This window comes from Elephas maximus, chromosome 6 (genome assembly GCF_024166365.1).
Source record: "Elephas maximus indicus isolate mEleMax1 chromosome 6, mEleMax1 primary haplotype, whole genome shotgun sequence".
NCBI classification, from domain to species: domain Eukaryota; kingdom Metazoa; phylum Chordata; class Mammalia; order Proboscidea; family Elephantidae; genus Elephas; species Elephas maximus.
Window position 1 is genome coordinate 54898208 of NC_064824.1, and position 16716 is coordinate 54914923.

The following is a 16716-nucleotide window of genomic DNA, read 5'->3' on the forward strand; positions in this document are numbered from 1 at the left end:
TCACTGTGTTATATAGCAAAAATGGGATTGAAATTTATAGGGTTACTTTTTTTTTTTTTTAATTGTGCTTTAAGGGAAAGTTTACAGCTCAAGATAGTTTCTCATACAAACATTTACACACACATTGTTATGTGATCCTGGCTGGTCTCTCTACAGGGTGACAACACACTCCTTTCCACCCTGGATTTCCTTTGTCTACTCAAAAAAAAAAAACTTTTTTTTTTTTTTTACTCAACCAGCTGCTGTCCGTTTCTGCCCTCTCATGTTGCCTCCAGACAGGAACTGCCCAATTAGTCTTATCTACTTAAAAAAAAAAAAATTTTTTTTTTTTTTTTATCTACTTAAACTAAGAAGCACACTCTTCACGAGTATCGTTTTATGTCTTATAGTCCAGTCTAATCTTTGTTCGAAGAGTTGGCTTCAGGAATGGTTTTAGTTCTGGGTTAACAGAGAGTCCAGGGGCCATATCTTCCCAGGTTCCTCCAGTCTCAGTCAGACCACCACTAAGTCTGGTCTTTTCACTAGAATTTGAGTTCTGCACCCCACTCATAGGGCTACTTCTTATAGCATCCGTTCATATTGGTCAGTGGCAACATCCAAAGCACAGTTCAATGAAAACAATTCTATGGGAGCATTTTCATCTTATTTGACACAATAACTCTCAATTCTTTAAAAAGGGTACAGTTGGTGCAACAAAGTCAACTTTCTTCTCTGCAAAAACCAGTGCCTTTTTATATGATATAGGCAGAGAACAGCTGTAGGAAAGAAAGATAAAAAGAGAGAGGCTCTGCCTTGAGCATTGTGCTCTTTTGACAATTATCTATATGGGATCAAATTGACGACAACTTGGAAGATAGGAACCTTAAAAAAAAACAAACAAACCTGTTGCTGATGAGTCGATTCCAACTCATAGCAACCCTACAGATCAGAATAGAACCGCCCCATAGAGTTTCCAAGGAGTCCCTGGTGAATCTGAACCTTTTGGTTAGCAGCCATAGCACTTAACCACTACGCCACCAGGGTTTAGTAAATTTATGTTTATGGGGCAGGAACAACTCGGAGAAGGAGGGTGAGAATGGTTGCACAATAGAAGAATGTAACAAACCTCACTAAATGTTACATGTAGAAACTCTTGAATTCTGTATGTATTTTGTTGAGTATATTCTCACCAGCAACAAAGTAAATTAAATTATATTAAAAAAAAAAAAGAGAGAGAAGCTCATTCAATTGCTTGTTTATTATCCTGTTAGGAATATTCCACTAATCAGGTAATTATTCTTTATTCAGTGTTTCAAATTTGCAGTGCATTGTCTATTTTCTGGAAGTACACACTACAAATTGTAAGTGGAATTTGAGTGAGAACAAAGTCTCACTATAACTATTAGAAAAGGCAAATTGTTCACAGAATAAATCTTTACTTTCTGAGAGTGATAACGGGGATGGTAGAAAAGAAAGAAATACATGCTCCTAGGACAGCAGGCCAGGAAAATGTCATCAAACAAAATGTGTAAGTTGTGATAAGTTAATATTCTCTGATATATTTTGGCTCTATTCTAAAACGATCTGGTTTCTTTTTGTTAATAATTAACTTTGTTTTTGTTGTTGAGGATACACACAGCCGAGCATACACCAATTCAACAATTTCGATCTGTACAATTCAGTGACACTGATAGCATGACTCAGGTTGTTCGACCATCTCACCCTCCTTTTCTCCTTTTCTGAGTTGTTCCTCCCCCATTAACATAAACTCACTGCCCAGTAAGTTAACTATCTAATTTTTTTTATAATATTTTATTATGCTTTTGGTAAAGGCTTACACAGCAGTTTAGTTTCCCATTCAACAATTTCTACACAAATTGTTCGGTGATGTTGCTTTCATTCTTCACAATGCATGAACATTCTCATTGCTATTCTGGTTGTTCTGTTTCCATTAATCTAATGTTCCTGCCCCGTATACTCTTATCTTTGTTTTAAAGTAATTGTTGACCATTTGATCTCATATCCATGATTCTTTAAAGCCGCACAGTACTTAGAGGTGATATTCATTATTTTTTGAGCCAATTTGTTAGCTGTAAGGTGAACTCAGGGGTTAGTTTTGTTTCAAGGTTTGAAGAATATCTCAGGGCAATAGTCTCAGGAAGCCCTCCAGTCTCAACTAGTCCAGAAGATCTGGGGTTTTTTTTGTTGTTGTTTTTCATGGTTTTTTTTGTCTTTTTTTTTTTTTTTTTTTTGCTTTTTTAGGAATTTCAGGGTTTGTTCCACATTTTCCTCCCATTCTATAAGGGTCCATCTATTGTGGCCCTGACTAGAATGGTCAGTAGTAGAAGCCAAGCACCATCTAGTTTTTCTGGTCTCAGGGCCGATGATGCTGTAGTTTGTGTAGAGTATTTGTCCTGTAGACAAGTTTCTTGTTTGAGTCTTTTTGGTTTCCTTTTTTCTCTTTTGCTCCAGACAAGTAGAGACCAACAGTTGCATCTTAGATGGCTGCTCCTAAGCTTTTGAGACCCACAGTCTGGTTTCTTTAAAGCTGTATTAATTTGGACTACCACCCTCTAAATTAATATCTTTTGGATAAGCATGTATTTCGAAACTAAATATTTTCCATTAAAATTATGGTTGTCTAGATCCTGATGGATTGGATTTTGTTTTGTTGTTGTTTTTTCTAATCCTGTTTTAACACAGTGTTAAAAAACAAAGATGTCACCTTGAAGAATAAGGTGCATCTGGACTAAGCCATGGTGTTTGCAATCATCTCATGTGCATGTGAAAGCTGGACAATGAATAAGGAAGACCAAAAAAGAACTGACACCTTTGAATTATGGTGTTGGTGAACAATATTGAATATTCCACGGACTGCCAAAAGAACGAACAAATCTGTCTTGGGAGAAGTACAGCCAGAATGCTCCTTAGAAGCGAGGATGGTGAGACTTTGTCTCACCTACTTTGGACATGTTATCAGGAAGGACTAGTCCCTGGAGAAGGACATCATGCTTGGTAAAGTAGAGGATCAGCAAAAAAGAGGAAGACCGTCAACCAGATGGATTGACACAGTGGCTGCAACAATGGGCTTAAACATGAGGATGGAACAGGATGGGGCAGTGTTTCGTTCTGTTGTATACAGGGTCAGTATGAGTTGGAACTGACTTGACGGCACCTAACACCACCAACAATAATCCTGTTTTGACCAAGAGTATTTATTTCAGTCAACCATGGACTCAAACAAAAAAATGTATAAGGAACTTAATCAATATACAAGGTCTCTGGGTGGCACAAATGCTTCATACTCGACTACTAACCTAAAGGTTGTCAGTTTGAACCCACCTAGAGGTGTATGGAAGAAAGGCCTGGCAATCTGCTTCCGTAAAGATCACAGCCCAGAAACTCTATGGAGCAGTCCTACTTTGTAACACATAGGGTCACATTGTCAAAATTGCCAAAATAGTCAAAATTGACTTGATGGCAACAGCTTTGGTTTTTTTAATCAATATACAAAGACATGACATCTATCACTGTCATTTTCCCTTATCATGAGATAAGGATGACAAAACAGGTTAGGAGAAAATGGGTGTTTCACTTTCAAAACCTGAGCATCCTAATGATTTTCGAGATGTGAAAAGTTTAATGAAAAAGTAGATTGATATAATTTGGGATGTTTAAGTCATTGGCAAATTTAAATTGTTTTAAAAAAAATAATAAGCTGAGCTCTTGAGTCATACTGAATGATTCACCCATAGAATTCTTGAGGGGATTAATTTAAAACATTTCCAAAGAAACACTATCTTCACATGCCTACTCTCTAAAAGACAGACCAGAACAGCAGAAAGGACAAGCTATTGTAGAGAAGAAAAAATGAAGAACCAGGACAGAGCAGAACCATGTTAGCCTGGCTTGCCAATCAGTGCAGGGGGATTCAAGAGGCGCACGGTGAGGCAAGGGGCATCCCCTGATAAGGAGAAAGTTTTAGCTTTCTGTTCCACACTCCTACTCACCTCCCCCCTTCGTTTACTTTTCACTGGATCCCTAAGTGAGAGGAGAAATTATTTGTATTACTCAAATTTCAGGGCCACATCTTTTAGGGATCCAGCTTTCAAAGAATACAAAAAGCACAAGACTCAAGCTCATGGCTCTGTCTTCTTTTCTATATCAAGACTGGAAAAAGTAGAACCCGGTTCCTCACAGAAGAGACCCAGCCACCTGTCCGCAGACTGTCCACCTTCTCCTCAGTTAACAGCTGCCCCAGAGGTTATTTTCTGGAACTCTTGTCAGAGCTACGGAGAAGGTTGGATTATGTGAGATATTGGAGTCCCTGGTTGGTGCAAACGGTTTTTTGCCCACTAGCCAAAAGGCTGTTGGTTTGAACCCACTCAGAGGCACCTCAGAAGACATGCCTGGCAATCTGCTTCTGAAAGGTCACAGCCTTGCAAGCCCCATGGAGCACTTCTCTGCACACATGGGGTCACCGTGAGTCAGAATCGACTTCACAACAACTAACAATAATAACAACTGGAGGTCCCCTGCTCTGCCTGGCTGGTTTCATTTGCCTGTGGGCAGTCAGTGGACTGTCTTTAGATGGTATCACAGTGCCAGGATCCAGGATTCTGTCCTTAGAGTTTTCAGAACTCTCGACAATTATTTAACCATTTAATTGTCAAGAATTTAGAAAAGGGAATTATATTAGAGTTCTACCATGCAATTTGGGGCTAAATCATCAGATAACAAGAAAAAGTTACTTTGTTTTGTCCTATCTCCTTTTTCTAGACATCTCCCTGAGTAAACCCATTTAGAATGGGAGTGAGGCATAGCTGAGCCATAACAGTATTTAGGTGTTCCTGGGTCACTTAGGAAAAGTGTCACTTCTGTATCACTTATTACCAGAGCCCAATAGTACCTGATGTCTTAAATGTTTTAAGGGTAAACCTTGAGATTTTGACTATCAGCTGTGAAAAATGTAAGATGGAGAAGCCCACAGCAATGAAAAATCCCAAAGAAAATTCACAGATATGAATGAGAAGGTATGATATATAGTACACTGTTTGTGCTTAGAATTTTTCCTTTTTTTTTCTGTTAATTCTGTTTGCATATTTATGTTTGAAAATTCTTTGCTATTTTATTATTATTACAATAAACTCATCATGTGCATAGGAACTTATCTGTTTGATCTTTTTAATGATGCATGCTTATGGTTGTCCATTTTTAGGACATTTTTCCCTACAAATCTCAAAACTAGTCAATACTAATCATTTGGCAGCAACTGGAAGTCAAGACAAAGCTAGCGCAGGAGCTGAACTGCCTCTGGTTAATATTTATGGAGCCCTGCTGGCGTAGTTGTTAAGCACTCAACTGCTAACCCAAAGGTCAGTGGTTCGAACATACCAGTTGCTCCACAGGAAAAGGATATAGCAATCCACTTCTCTAGAGATTGTTGTTGTTGTTGTTAGTTGACATCCAGTCACTTCCGACTTACAGCAACTCCATGTACAACAGAACAAAACGCTGCCCAGTCCTGCACTGTCCTCACAATCATTGTTATGTGTGAGCCCATTGTTATAACCACTGTGTCAATCCATCTCATTGAAGGTCTTCCTCTTTTTTATGAACTCTCTACTTTACCAAGCACAATGTCCTTCTTCAGGAACTGGTACCTCCTGATAACATGTCCAAAGCACGTGAGATGAAGTCTCGCCATCCTTGCTTCTAAGGAGCATTCTGGCTGTGCTTCTCCAAGGCAGATTTGTTCATTCTTCTGGCAGTGTATGGTGTATTTAGTATCCTTCACCAACACCATTATTCAAATGCATCAGTTCTTCTCTGTTCTTCCAGCTTTCCCACATATATGAGACAATTGAAAATACCATGACTTGGGTCAGGCACACTTAGTCTTCAAGTTGACATCTTTGCTTTTTAACATTTTAAAGAGGTCGTTTGTAACAGATTTGCCCAATGCAATGCTTCAGTTTCTTGACTGTTGCTTCCATGGGCCTTGATTGTGGATCCAAGTAAAACGAAATCCTTGACAACTTCAATCTTTTCTCTGTCTGTCATGAGTTGCTTATTGGTCCCCTTGTGAGGATTTTTGTTTTCTTTATGTTCAGGTGTAATCCATACAGAAGGCTGTGGTCTTTGATCTTCATCAGTAAGGCCATCAAGTCCTCTTCACCTTCAGTAAGCAAGGTTGTGTCATCTGCATATCGCAGGTTGTTAATGAGTCTTCCTCCAATCCTGATGCCCCGTTCTTCTTCATATAGTCCAGCTTCTCAAATTATTTGTTCAGCATACAAATTGAATAAGTATGGTGAAAGGTACAACCCTGATTCACATCTTGTCTTATTTTAAACTACACAGTACCGCCTTGTTTGGTTCAAATGACTGCCTTTGGGTCTACGTACAGGTTCCACTTGAGCACCATTAAGTGCTCTGTAATTCCCATTCTTCGCAATACTATAATTTGTTATGATCTACATAGCTGAATGCCTTTGTATAGTCAATAAGATACAGGTAAACATCTTTCTGGTGCTCTCTGCGTTCAGACAAGATCCATCTGACATCAGCAATGATCTCCCTAGTTCCAAGTCCTCTTCTGAAACCACCTTGAATTTCTGGAAGTTCCCTGTGAATGCCCTACTGCTGCAACTGTTTTTGAATGATCTTCAGCAAAATTTTACTTGTATGTGATATTAGTAACACTTTTTGATAATTTCCCCACTCTATTGGATCACCTTCCTTTGGAATGGGCACAAATATGGATCTCTTCCAGGCAGCTGGCCAGGTGTCTGTCTTCCAAATTCCTTGGCATAGACGAATGAGCACCTCCAGCATTGCATCCATTTGTTGAAACATCTCGATTGTATTCCCTCAATTTCTGGAGCCTTGTTTTTTGCCAATGCCTTCAGTATAGTTTGGACTTCTTCCTTCAGTACCATTGGTTCCTGACCATATGCTACCTCCTGAAATAGTTGAACATCAACCAATTCTTTTTGGTACAGTGACTCTGTGTATTCCTTCCATTTCTTTTGATGCTTCCTGTGTCATTCATTATGCCCATAAAAAAAAAAAAAATAGCGACCATAGAATCCTTCAATATTGCAACTCGAGGCTTGAATATTTTCTTCAGTTTTTTCAGCTTGAGAAATGTGAAAAGTATTCTTCCCTTTTGGTTTTCTAACTCCAGGTCTTTGGACATTTCATTATAATACTTTACTTTGTCTTCTCAAGCTGCCCTTTGAAATCTTCTGTTCAGCTCTTTTATTTCATCATTTCTTCCATTTGCTTTAGCTACACTACATTCAAGAGCAAATTTCAGAGTCTCCTTTGACATCCATTTTGGTCTTTTCTTTCTTTCCTGTCTTTTTAATGACCTTTTGCTTTCGTCATGTGTAATGTTCTTGATATCATCCCACAACTCGTCTGGTCTTCAGTCATTAGCGTTCAATGCATCAAATCTGTTCTTGAGATGGTCTCTAAATTCAGGTGGGATATACTGAAAGTCGTACTTTGCTCTTGTGGACTTGTTTTAATTTTCTTTAGCTTCAACTTGAACTTGCATAGGACCAACTGATGGTCTGTTTCGCAGTCGGCCCCTGGCCTTGTTCTGACTGATGATATTGAGTTTCTCCATCGTCTCTTTCCACAGATGTAGTTCATTTGATTCCTGTGTATTCCGTCTGGCACGGTCCATGTGTATAGTCACCATTTATGTTGCTAAAAGAAGGTAATATGCAATGAAGTAGTTGATCTTGCAAAATTCTATCATGCAATCTCCAGTGTCATTTCTATCACCAAGGTCATATTTTTCAACCACCAATCCTTCTTCTTTGTTTACAACTTTCACATTCCAATCACCAGTAATTATCAGTGCATCTTGATTGCATATTTGATCAATTTCAGACTGCAGAAGTTGGTAAAAGTTTTCAATTTCTCCACCTTTGGCCTTAGTGGTTGGTGCGTAAATTTGAATGATAGTCATATTCACTGGTCTTCCTTGTAGGCATATGGGTATTATCCTATCACTGACGCTGTTGTACTTCAGGACAGATCTTGAAATGTTCTTTTTGATGATGAAGGCGATGCTGTTCCTCTTCAATTTGTCATTCCCAGCATAGTAGACCATATGATTTTCCAACTCAAAATGGCCAATACCAGTCCATTACAGCTCACTAATGCCTAGGGTATCTATCTTCAAGTGCTCCATTTTGTTTTTGGCAACTTCTGGTTTTCCTAGATCCGTACTTCGTACATTCCACTTTCTGATTATTAATAGATGTTTGCAGCTGTTTCTTCTCATTTTAAGTCATGCCACATCAGCAAATAAAGGTCCCGAAAGTTTTACTCTATTTGCATCATTAAGATAGACTCTACCTGGAGGAGGTTGCTCTTCCCCAGTTGTATTTTGAGCGTCTTCCAACCTGAAGGGCTTATCTTCTGGCACTAAGTCAGACAATGTTCCACTGCTATTCATAAGGTTTTCACTGGCCAATTTTTTTAAGAAGTAGATTGTCAGGTCCTTCTTCCTAGGCTGACTTAGTCTGGAAGTTCCATTGAAACCTGTCCACTATGGGTAACCCTGCAGGTATTTGAAATACCAGTGGCATAGCTTCCAGCATCACAGCAACTCACAAGCCATCACAGTAGGACAAGCTAACAGATGAGTGGTGGCCATAGAAATCTCTTTCTCTGTAGATATTACAGCCTTGTAAGTCCTACGGGCAATTCTACTCTGTCGCATGGGGTTGCTATGTGTCAGAATCGACTTGACTGCAATGGGTGGTGGTGGCGGCCCCTTTCCCAAAGGACTTGCAATCACTCTATCCAGAGCATGCTTTAAAACCCGGAAGTGCATCGGATTAACAGGTCCTATAGGGCTCCCTAACCTCCCTCCCTAAACCTGAAGCAATCCAATATCCTCTCCTCTTGTCCTTCTCTTATTTACAGTAGGAAATGCAAGCCAGGCAAGAAAAATAAAACAACTGGATCTTGGCTACTGCATGGAAGCTTTTTCCCTAAAAGAAAAACATACAAGAGCTTATTCAAAAGGAAAATAAAAAATGCATCCGAAAATAACAATCACGAGCAAATTTGGGGAAAACCAATGGCTCTCATGCAACAATCACTTCCAGGAAGTGCAGAAAGTTATTCTTATGTTTTTCACACATACTTTGACGTCAGGATACACATTTAAAAGCGAGAAAAGGTATGTATGTCTCCTTGTTCACACAGAAGTAGTAACGATAATCCATTGCAAAGAGTTTGGAGTAACCTTTCAGAAATGCATGTGGGTTCTATAGCAGAGCTAGAACAGGAGCACTTGGAAGACTGATGGACTAAAACCTAGGTCTGCACTCCTCATTTTAATGAAAGAGCCAGGAATGTATATCATGAGTAGTTCATCTCACCATAAACCAAAAAAACCAAACCCATTGCCATCGAGTCGATTCCAACTCAAAACGACCCAACACGACAGAGTAGAACCGCCCCACCGGGTTTCCAATGCCGTAAGTCTTTCCAGAAGCAGACTGGCACTTCTTCCTCCCTCAGAACGGCTGGTAGGTTCGAACAGCTGACCTTTCAGTTAGCAGCCGAGCGCTTAACCACTGTACCACCAAGTCTCCTTCATCTCATCACATGTTCCTTTAATGTTGGTTTGCTAGATAAAATAGAGTGTCCTGTTAAATTTGAATTAAACAGTAATTTTTAATATAACTATGCCCCTTGTAATATTTGTGACTTGCACTAAAAAACCATTTTTTGTTATTCAGAAATTCTATTTAACTGGGTGTTCTGCACCTCTTAGCAACCCTACTTAACATGCCTTTAAAAATTATCTGTATATGTCATTGACTCCCTATCACTTTATTTTCAGCCCAGGTTTATCCCCTGAACTCCAGACCCATAAAACCAATTGTTTACTTGACATCTCCACTTTGGTGTCTAATAAAACCAGTTTCCCTGTAGTCAGTTCCAACTCACGGCAACCCCATGTGTGTCAGAGTAGAACTGCGCTCTATAACGTTTTCAATGACTGACTTTTCAGAGGTAGATCACCAGGCCTTTCTTCTAAGGAGCCTCGGGGTAGACTTGAACTGCCAATCTTTCAGTTAGCAGCCTATCCCCACCCAGGGTCTCCTGGTATCTAATAGGCACCTTAAACTCAACATATTTAAAACTGAGCTCCCGATATCTGCTGCAGCCCCCTCGCCTCCCCAGACCAGCTCTCCAGCAGTCTGTCCCTGCAGGTGGATTCATTCTTCCATTGCTCGGGACAAAAACTTGGTGTCATTCTTCACCCTCTCTCTTTCTTTCATACTCCAAATTCTTTTTCTCTCTCTCTTTTTTTTTTTTTTTTTTTAATGATTTTAGAGATTCAAAAGAACTCAAATTTCTGTGAGTGTGAAGCTAGAAAATGAGTGTAGGCAGTAAAGTCAATGAAGAAATAAGCCCCTGAGGGCTTCTGCACAGAGATCCCCTCCTGGACCAGAGATGGCTCTTCCTTGGAACCAAGGAGCCTCTTGCCACATTTAAAAAAGGGCAAAGGTGGCAAAGAAGGGCAAGGCTTTCACTTTCACTTCCCAGACAGCACAGCCTGAAGCTTTTAGCGAGAACTACGAACTACGGTTACTGGTTGCCCATTGCCGGTTGACTTACGGCAAACCTGTGTGCGTCAGAGTAGAATGGTGTTCCATAGGGTTTTCAATGGCTGATTTTTCAGAAATAGATTGCCAGGCCTTTCTTCCTTAACTGTTGTTAGAGGAGAAAAATCTTATTATCGGAGCCCCACCCTACCTCAGTTATTAAATAAAAACAGTTTCTTTTTGCTTTTATATTAATAGCAATAGCTTTCTGTTGTTGTTAGTTGCCGTCAAATCGATTCTGACTCATAATGACCCCACGTGTGCTTCTAGATTCTCAATAATCCTTTCCCAACCAGAGGACAAAGAAGTTTCATAAAATTAGAAGAGAAGTGCACAAAGTGTAAATCTATATAATATCCAAATCACAGCTTCAAAATAGAGGCCTCCAGTACATTTTCTGCCATTCTGTATTTATTATGTATGACTATTGTGAGATCGTGTCAGATCTTTTTTATGAAGCATCAATAGATCCACAAGTTAGATATCAGGGCAGCCTAATTTTTAATCCAGTCCACACCAATAAATACTTTTTTCTAAGTTCTGCCAGCCCTTTTCCTCTAAGATTGTCATTATGAAGCAATGGTTTCTACTCTGTTAATGCATGGCAAGCCTGGGGTGTCAGAGGTGTTGGGGAAGAAGTTTGGGTTTATCAATGTTGCCAGATATTGAAGGTCCTAGGCCTGGCACTCAGCAGAGCAAAGCTAGAAGCTGGTACTTTCTGTTGTGTAGTTTCGTGGCCCACCGTGCCAAAGGCAACATCTGTTACAGCATGGCAATCGTGACAAGTACATTTTCATAAAGGGTCGATATGATTAATAAAGTAATTTGCAAAAGTGACCGGGTCAAAAATAATGTAGGAAACTACATGAGAAGACCAATTTGAAAAAGAAATCACCTTGGATCCCTCTACCAAAAAAGAACCAATCAAAAATAGGAATAAAAAAGGTAGATAGCAATAGACATTGTTTCTATGGGCTATAAAGACAGCTAAAAATTTCTTAAAGAGATTTGAAAATCATTGTATTTGACATAGAAAAGTTAACTGAAAAGCTCAACTTGACAAGTACTTCTCTGCTAGATTGATTGATACATTATCTTATATCAGGCATTTTCTTAGCCTTTAGATTTTAAAGAAACAAACACATTAGAATGAATGATTTTTTTTTTGCACATTTCAATGTCAACAGTTAAAAATGACTTTCAAAATGTAGTGAGGCCTGTTTTATTATACAGCTATAACAAAATATATCTTTCAAACTAGATGAAAGATAATTGAGAGTCTTTTTTTTTTTCATGTCTGCAGCCAAGTTGTTAGTTCCCCCCAATAAAAAGGGTTGTGCAGAGGTAGTTTCATAGGTGCCCAGCCAAAACTGTGTTATCTGGAAGGACTTTTTTTGTTTGTTTGTTTTGGTAGGTTCTATTAAGCCATCAAGAGCATTTTTTTAGTATACCAAGTTAGTAGAGTTTCCACCCATTTCTTATAAAGACTCCCAGACTCAGCCTCCTTCCTTCCCATTGATGAATTTACCAACTTTGAACGCAAGTGTTTCACTTTATCCCATTACCTCACGATGGTACTCTCTGGGTACCTCTGGTTTCTTAAAAGGCTGTGCCTTTTCAAAGATAACTGGAATGCAACAACTCAGAAAAGGAGGGTGAGAATGGTTGCACAACTCAAAGAATGTAATCAATGTCGCTGAATGGTACATGTAGAAGCTGTCCAGTCGGTGTATGTCTTATTGTGTACATTCTCAAAAGGATAAAATAAATTCTTTTAAAAATAATTAAATAAAAAGATAACTAGAATGCATTAATCTTCCCATTTTATTTATTAATCTACTGTTCACTTAAGTATTGTATTTAGTGATTGTCTCAGGCCATCTAAAACACGGACATCTGTAAATGACAGCAACCACGCTATTCAAAGCATTTTCTGCACGTGTCACGAAGAAGAAAACTACCCACCCTCAAAAAGAGCTATTAATGTCAAACAGATTGTCATCTGGGAAAACAAAAAATACATCAAAATCACACCTGGACAACTTACACTAGGCTTTTATGTACAAACGGCTTAAATGTCGGATTGAAATGTTGAAAGAATGAGTTAGCAAGAAATCTGCTGCTGATCTACATAATCCAGGTTACTATCACAATAAAAAATAGTTCTAGAGTTGATTTCAGCAAAGATGCATTTGCCCCAGTTTCTGGTAAACATTGTAAAGAAACGTTTGGTTTCTAGCTTGAGCTGAGGGCTCTAGTTAGCCTATCAAGGCACAGACTTGCTATAAACGCTGGGCCGCCTGCCAGAATTTTTTTTTTCCCCCTCCCTTCAACTGTTCGTGAAGATCGTACCTCGAAAGCAACGTGCGTTGCAAACTACCGAGCTTTAAGCTCCCACTTCTGCCTCCGTAACTTGGCATCAGCGGCTTTTGGGGTATCTCTTGCCTGCTGAAACTCAAGCTGAATCGCCTCTGCAACTCCCACCACCACGCCACCATCCTTGCGCAGCTCTCCAGGGCTCAGCACCTGCAGCCCTTCCCGCTCCTGCAGAGTGAACTTGTGGGGCCACCCATCTCCCAGCCGTGCGAGCACCCACAAACACATTCCTGCTTCCTCCACTACAAACAGCCCCCAAATTTCTGTCATCCACCTCACACCTATTATATGCCCCGTCGCTTTTTCCCTCGTCCTGGTGGCTTCATCCTCAACACACCTGTTTACCCCTGCGGCTACCAGATGTCAGGTGCCCTCGCTGTGCTCTATCCCGCGCCCTTTCAACCCGACTAGAGCTTCCTCCTCCTCCCTAGGAAGGTCAGTTTCCCTGAGGACCCCTATCCCCTACGCCCCTGCCCACCTGCACACCGCTCCCAACTCCCACCCTCGCAGGTGCGGGGGAAGAGACGCCGGCCCTACCTGCAGAGAGCACGGCGGCCGCGGCGAGCAGCAGGACAGCCTGGTGGAGAGCAGAGCTGAGCGCCCGGGTCATGGCCACTAGGCGGGCGCGCCGGGGCTGCGAGGCTCCCGAGCGCAATGAGGCGGCCGGGTCACCGCGGGTCGCTTTGAAGTTCCGGGGGCGCGGGAGGGGAGCGCAGCCCCGACACCCTTTTGAAGTGTGCAGTTGCCTCTAATCAGTGCGGGCGCCCGCCTCCTTCTGCCTCCCCCATCCCACGCCCCCCGCGGCTGGCGGTGCGCGTTGCTGCAGCCACTGGCCCCTGCAGCCGGCCGGCGAGGGGGAAAGGCGACAGAGCCCGCCCCTGCCGCGCCTCCGCCCCTTGCGCCCTCTCTCACTGCCGCTGGGGCCTGTTGCTGCGGGGCAGGCGGCAGAGGCGGCCGGGGTGGCGGGGTAGTGAAATCGCCCGGAGCTGGGGCGGAGGGAGGGTGGAGAGAAGCGGCGCCGAGCCCCAAAGCCTGGATACTCTGGGAGGGGCTGAGGGTCAGGAGGGAAAGCCCCTCTGAGACTTTGGGGAAACTTAAATCACGCTGCAAAGGCTTCTTGGTGGCTCGCTCTATAGTTTTTTACAGAATATTCACCCGTCCTTGTGATATTCATTTACCCACCAGTGCCCTGAAGGTTTTCTGACTGGCCTGCGCCATGAGACAGCCGGCAGCTCCTTTTCCCCGCCCTGTCCCCTCCGGTATTTCTGCCGATTTGTCCCAACATCCAGTCCTGACAGTGCGCGCGTCTGTGGAAGGGCGCCCTCTTAGTCTAGTCCTGGGAATGACCAATTTTCCAATTGCTTGCGGTACCTAAGGATCTGGTTTAACAAACCTCATCTCTAATCTGGTGCCTTCTGGAGACCCTCCCGTCTATGAGTGGGCGGCCAAAGCTACACCACCTGAGCTAGGTGATAGGCCATTTGCAATGTGTAATCCAGGTTTGGAGATAGAGGACCCCTCGGCCGCTACCATTTCACCAAATCACACTCGCGGAATAAGGGAAGTCAAAGAATTAAAGTCGAAAATTGTTTAAATCCCTTAGAGCCTTGTTGGCAAATGTGTGTGCTTCCCGCGTGAATTGTGATTGAAAATATAAAGGCAACATTTCCAATCTACAGACAGTAGCCTAAATTTAACTGACCTATGTAGTCTGTGCATTTATAGAAAGTGAATGGAATCGTTTTAACTTTAACAACACAAAAAGCCAAGAATCCAATACTGGTGTGATTACAACTGTTAGGGAGTTCCTTGAAAAATGATTAAGTCGTATAAATTAATTGCTTTAGTGTAAGAGATATTACTTGCTTCTTCACGTAGCTCAGCACTAAATAATATGAGTGTTCTATAAAAGATCTGGTGAAATAATGTACATAATTGACTTTACTATCAAAGGACCAAAAGGTCCCTAGGTGACACAAACAGCTTGTGTTCAACTATTAACCAAAGATTGGCAGTTCAAACCCACCCAGTGGGACTGCGGAAGGAAGGTCTGGCTGTTTTCATTAAGATTAAAAAAAAAAAAACGATTTGCCATGGAGTCAATTCTGAATCATGACAACTCCATGAGTTACAGAGTAGAACTGAGTGAGCTCTATAGGGTTTTCTTGGCTGTAATCTTTATGGAAGCAGATCTCCAGGCCATTCTTTCCCAGTGCTCCTGAGGAGGCTCAAACCACCAACCTTCCAATTAATGTTGTTGTTGTTGGTTGCCATGGAGTGGCTTCCTACTCATGGTGACCCCATGTGTGCAGAATAGAACTGCTCCATAGGGTTTTCAAGGATGTGACCTTTTGGAAGCAGTTCGCCAGACCTCTCTTCCAAGGTGCCTCTGGGTGGATTTGAACCGCCAACCTTTGGGCTAGTAGTTGAGCTCTTAACCATTTGCACCACCCGGGGACTTTCCAATGAGATTACAGCCAGAAAACTCTTTGGAGCAGTTGTACTCTAACACGTGGGGCCACTCTAAGTCAGAATTGATTCAATGACAACAAGTTTGGTTTTTGATTTATCAAAGGACCACAGTATTGAAGGTGGGATGGTTGTTGAACTTCGAGGCATGAGGGTGACAGTCCTAAGGATCACTTTCCTCCCTCACCTTAGTTGAATCAAAAGATTCCTAAGCATAAAAGGACTTTGTTCTCATTTTACCCTGGATCTAAACAAACAAAAATTTGGAGATGTGGGACAAGTCTGAACCCTTCCCGACACCCACAAAACAGATGCTTTAAAAAAACAAAAAAAAAAGGCAAGAAAATGCTGGGACACATTATAATTTAGCTGACTTGGCTTGCTCATTATTTGCTAACTGTTCCCTAGATTGTGATCTATGGTTTGATCACGAAACTTGGAGCTTAAAGAGCAGGATTTAGGGAACTTCTCATTCTTCCCTATTACTCAGAACCATGACCAGGGTCAAAAAGGATAGTGTATGTGAAAGCACTGTTAAACCATTAGGCATTGCACTAATGTCAAGTATTCATTCCCCACATATTTCTTTTATCCCTTAAACACAGTAAGCAACTTCCTCTGTAAGCTGGAAAGCTCTTATCTTCTAAGAAAGCAAGGTTATCATCCCAAGAAATCTGATATGGAATATCTTCAATATTCTAAACAAACTCAAAGCTTTCCTCTTAGTCTAGTGGTATACTGTCCAATATGGCAGCCACTAGCTACATGTGACTGTTGAGCACTTGAAATATAACTAGTCCAAACTGAGATGTGCTGACTGGAGTGGGTAAGTGTAAAATAAACTCTGGATTTCAAAGACTTAGTACAAAAACAAGAATATAAAAACATGTCAATTAGTAATTTTTATATGACTCACATGCTGAAATGCTAATATTTTGGATATATTGGGTTGAATAAAATACATTATCAAAATTAATTTCTTTTTAATTTCTTAACAGGACTACTAGAAAATTTCAAGTTACGCATGTGGCTCATGTTATATCTCTATTGGACAGCGTTGCTTCTCGTCAGATGGCAAGGATCATTACCTTTATCTTAAGCACAGTATAAGGAAACTGAAAGAGTGGTTGGGCAACTTGACCGTTAACATATGGCCATCCATCGAATAATCAATATCTCCTGAATTCATAGGGCAAAGTTCTGTGCCATAAAAAGAAGTGTCAATACATCAAAAACTAAGTACTTA

General features: G+C 41.1%; 1 protein-coding gene across 4 annotated transcripts in view; it reads right to left on the reverse strand.

Moving 5' to 3' along the window:
* Nucleotides 1–14356, reverse strand: part of ACVR1C (activin A receptor type 1C) — a 111432-nt gene extending 97076 nt beyond the window's left edge. For 2 of the 4 annotated variants that reach the window (XM_049887278.1, XM_049887277.1), the window contains exon 1: nucleotides 13539–14124. In XM_049887278.1, coding sequence (XP_049743235.1) covers nucleotides 13539–13611 — 73 coding nt within the window. In that variant the 5' untranslated portion in view covers nucleotides 13612–14124. Of the gene's footprint in view, nucleotides 1–13538; nucleotides 14126–14183 lie in introns of those variants that run through there. The other 2 variants (XM_049887276.1, XM_049887279.1) reach the window with 2 other exon arrangements.
* Between the last annotated feature and the right edge of the window lie 2360 nt (nucleotides 14357–16716).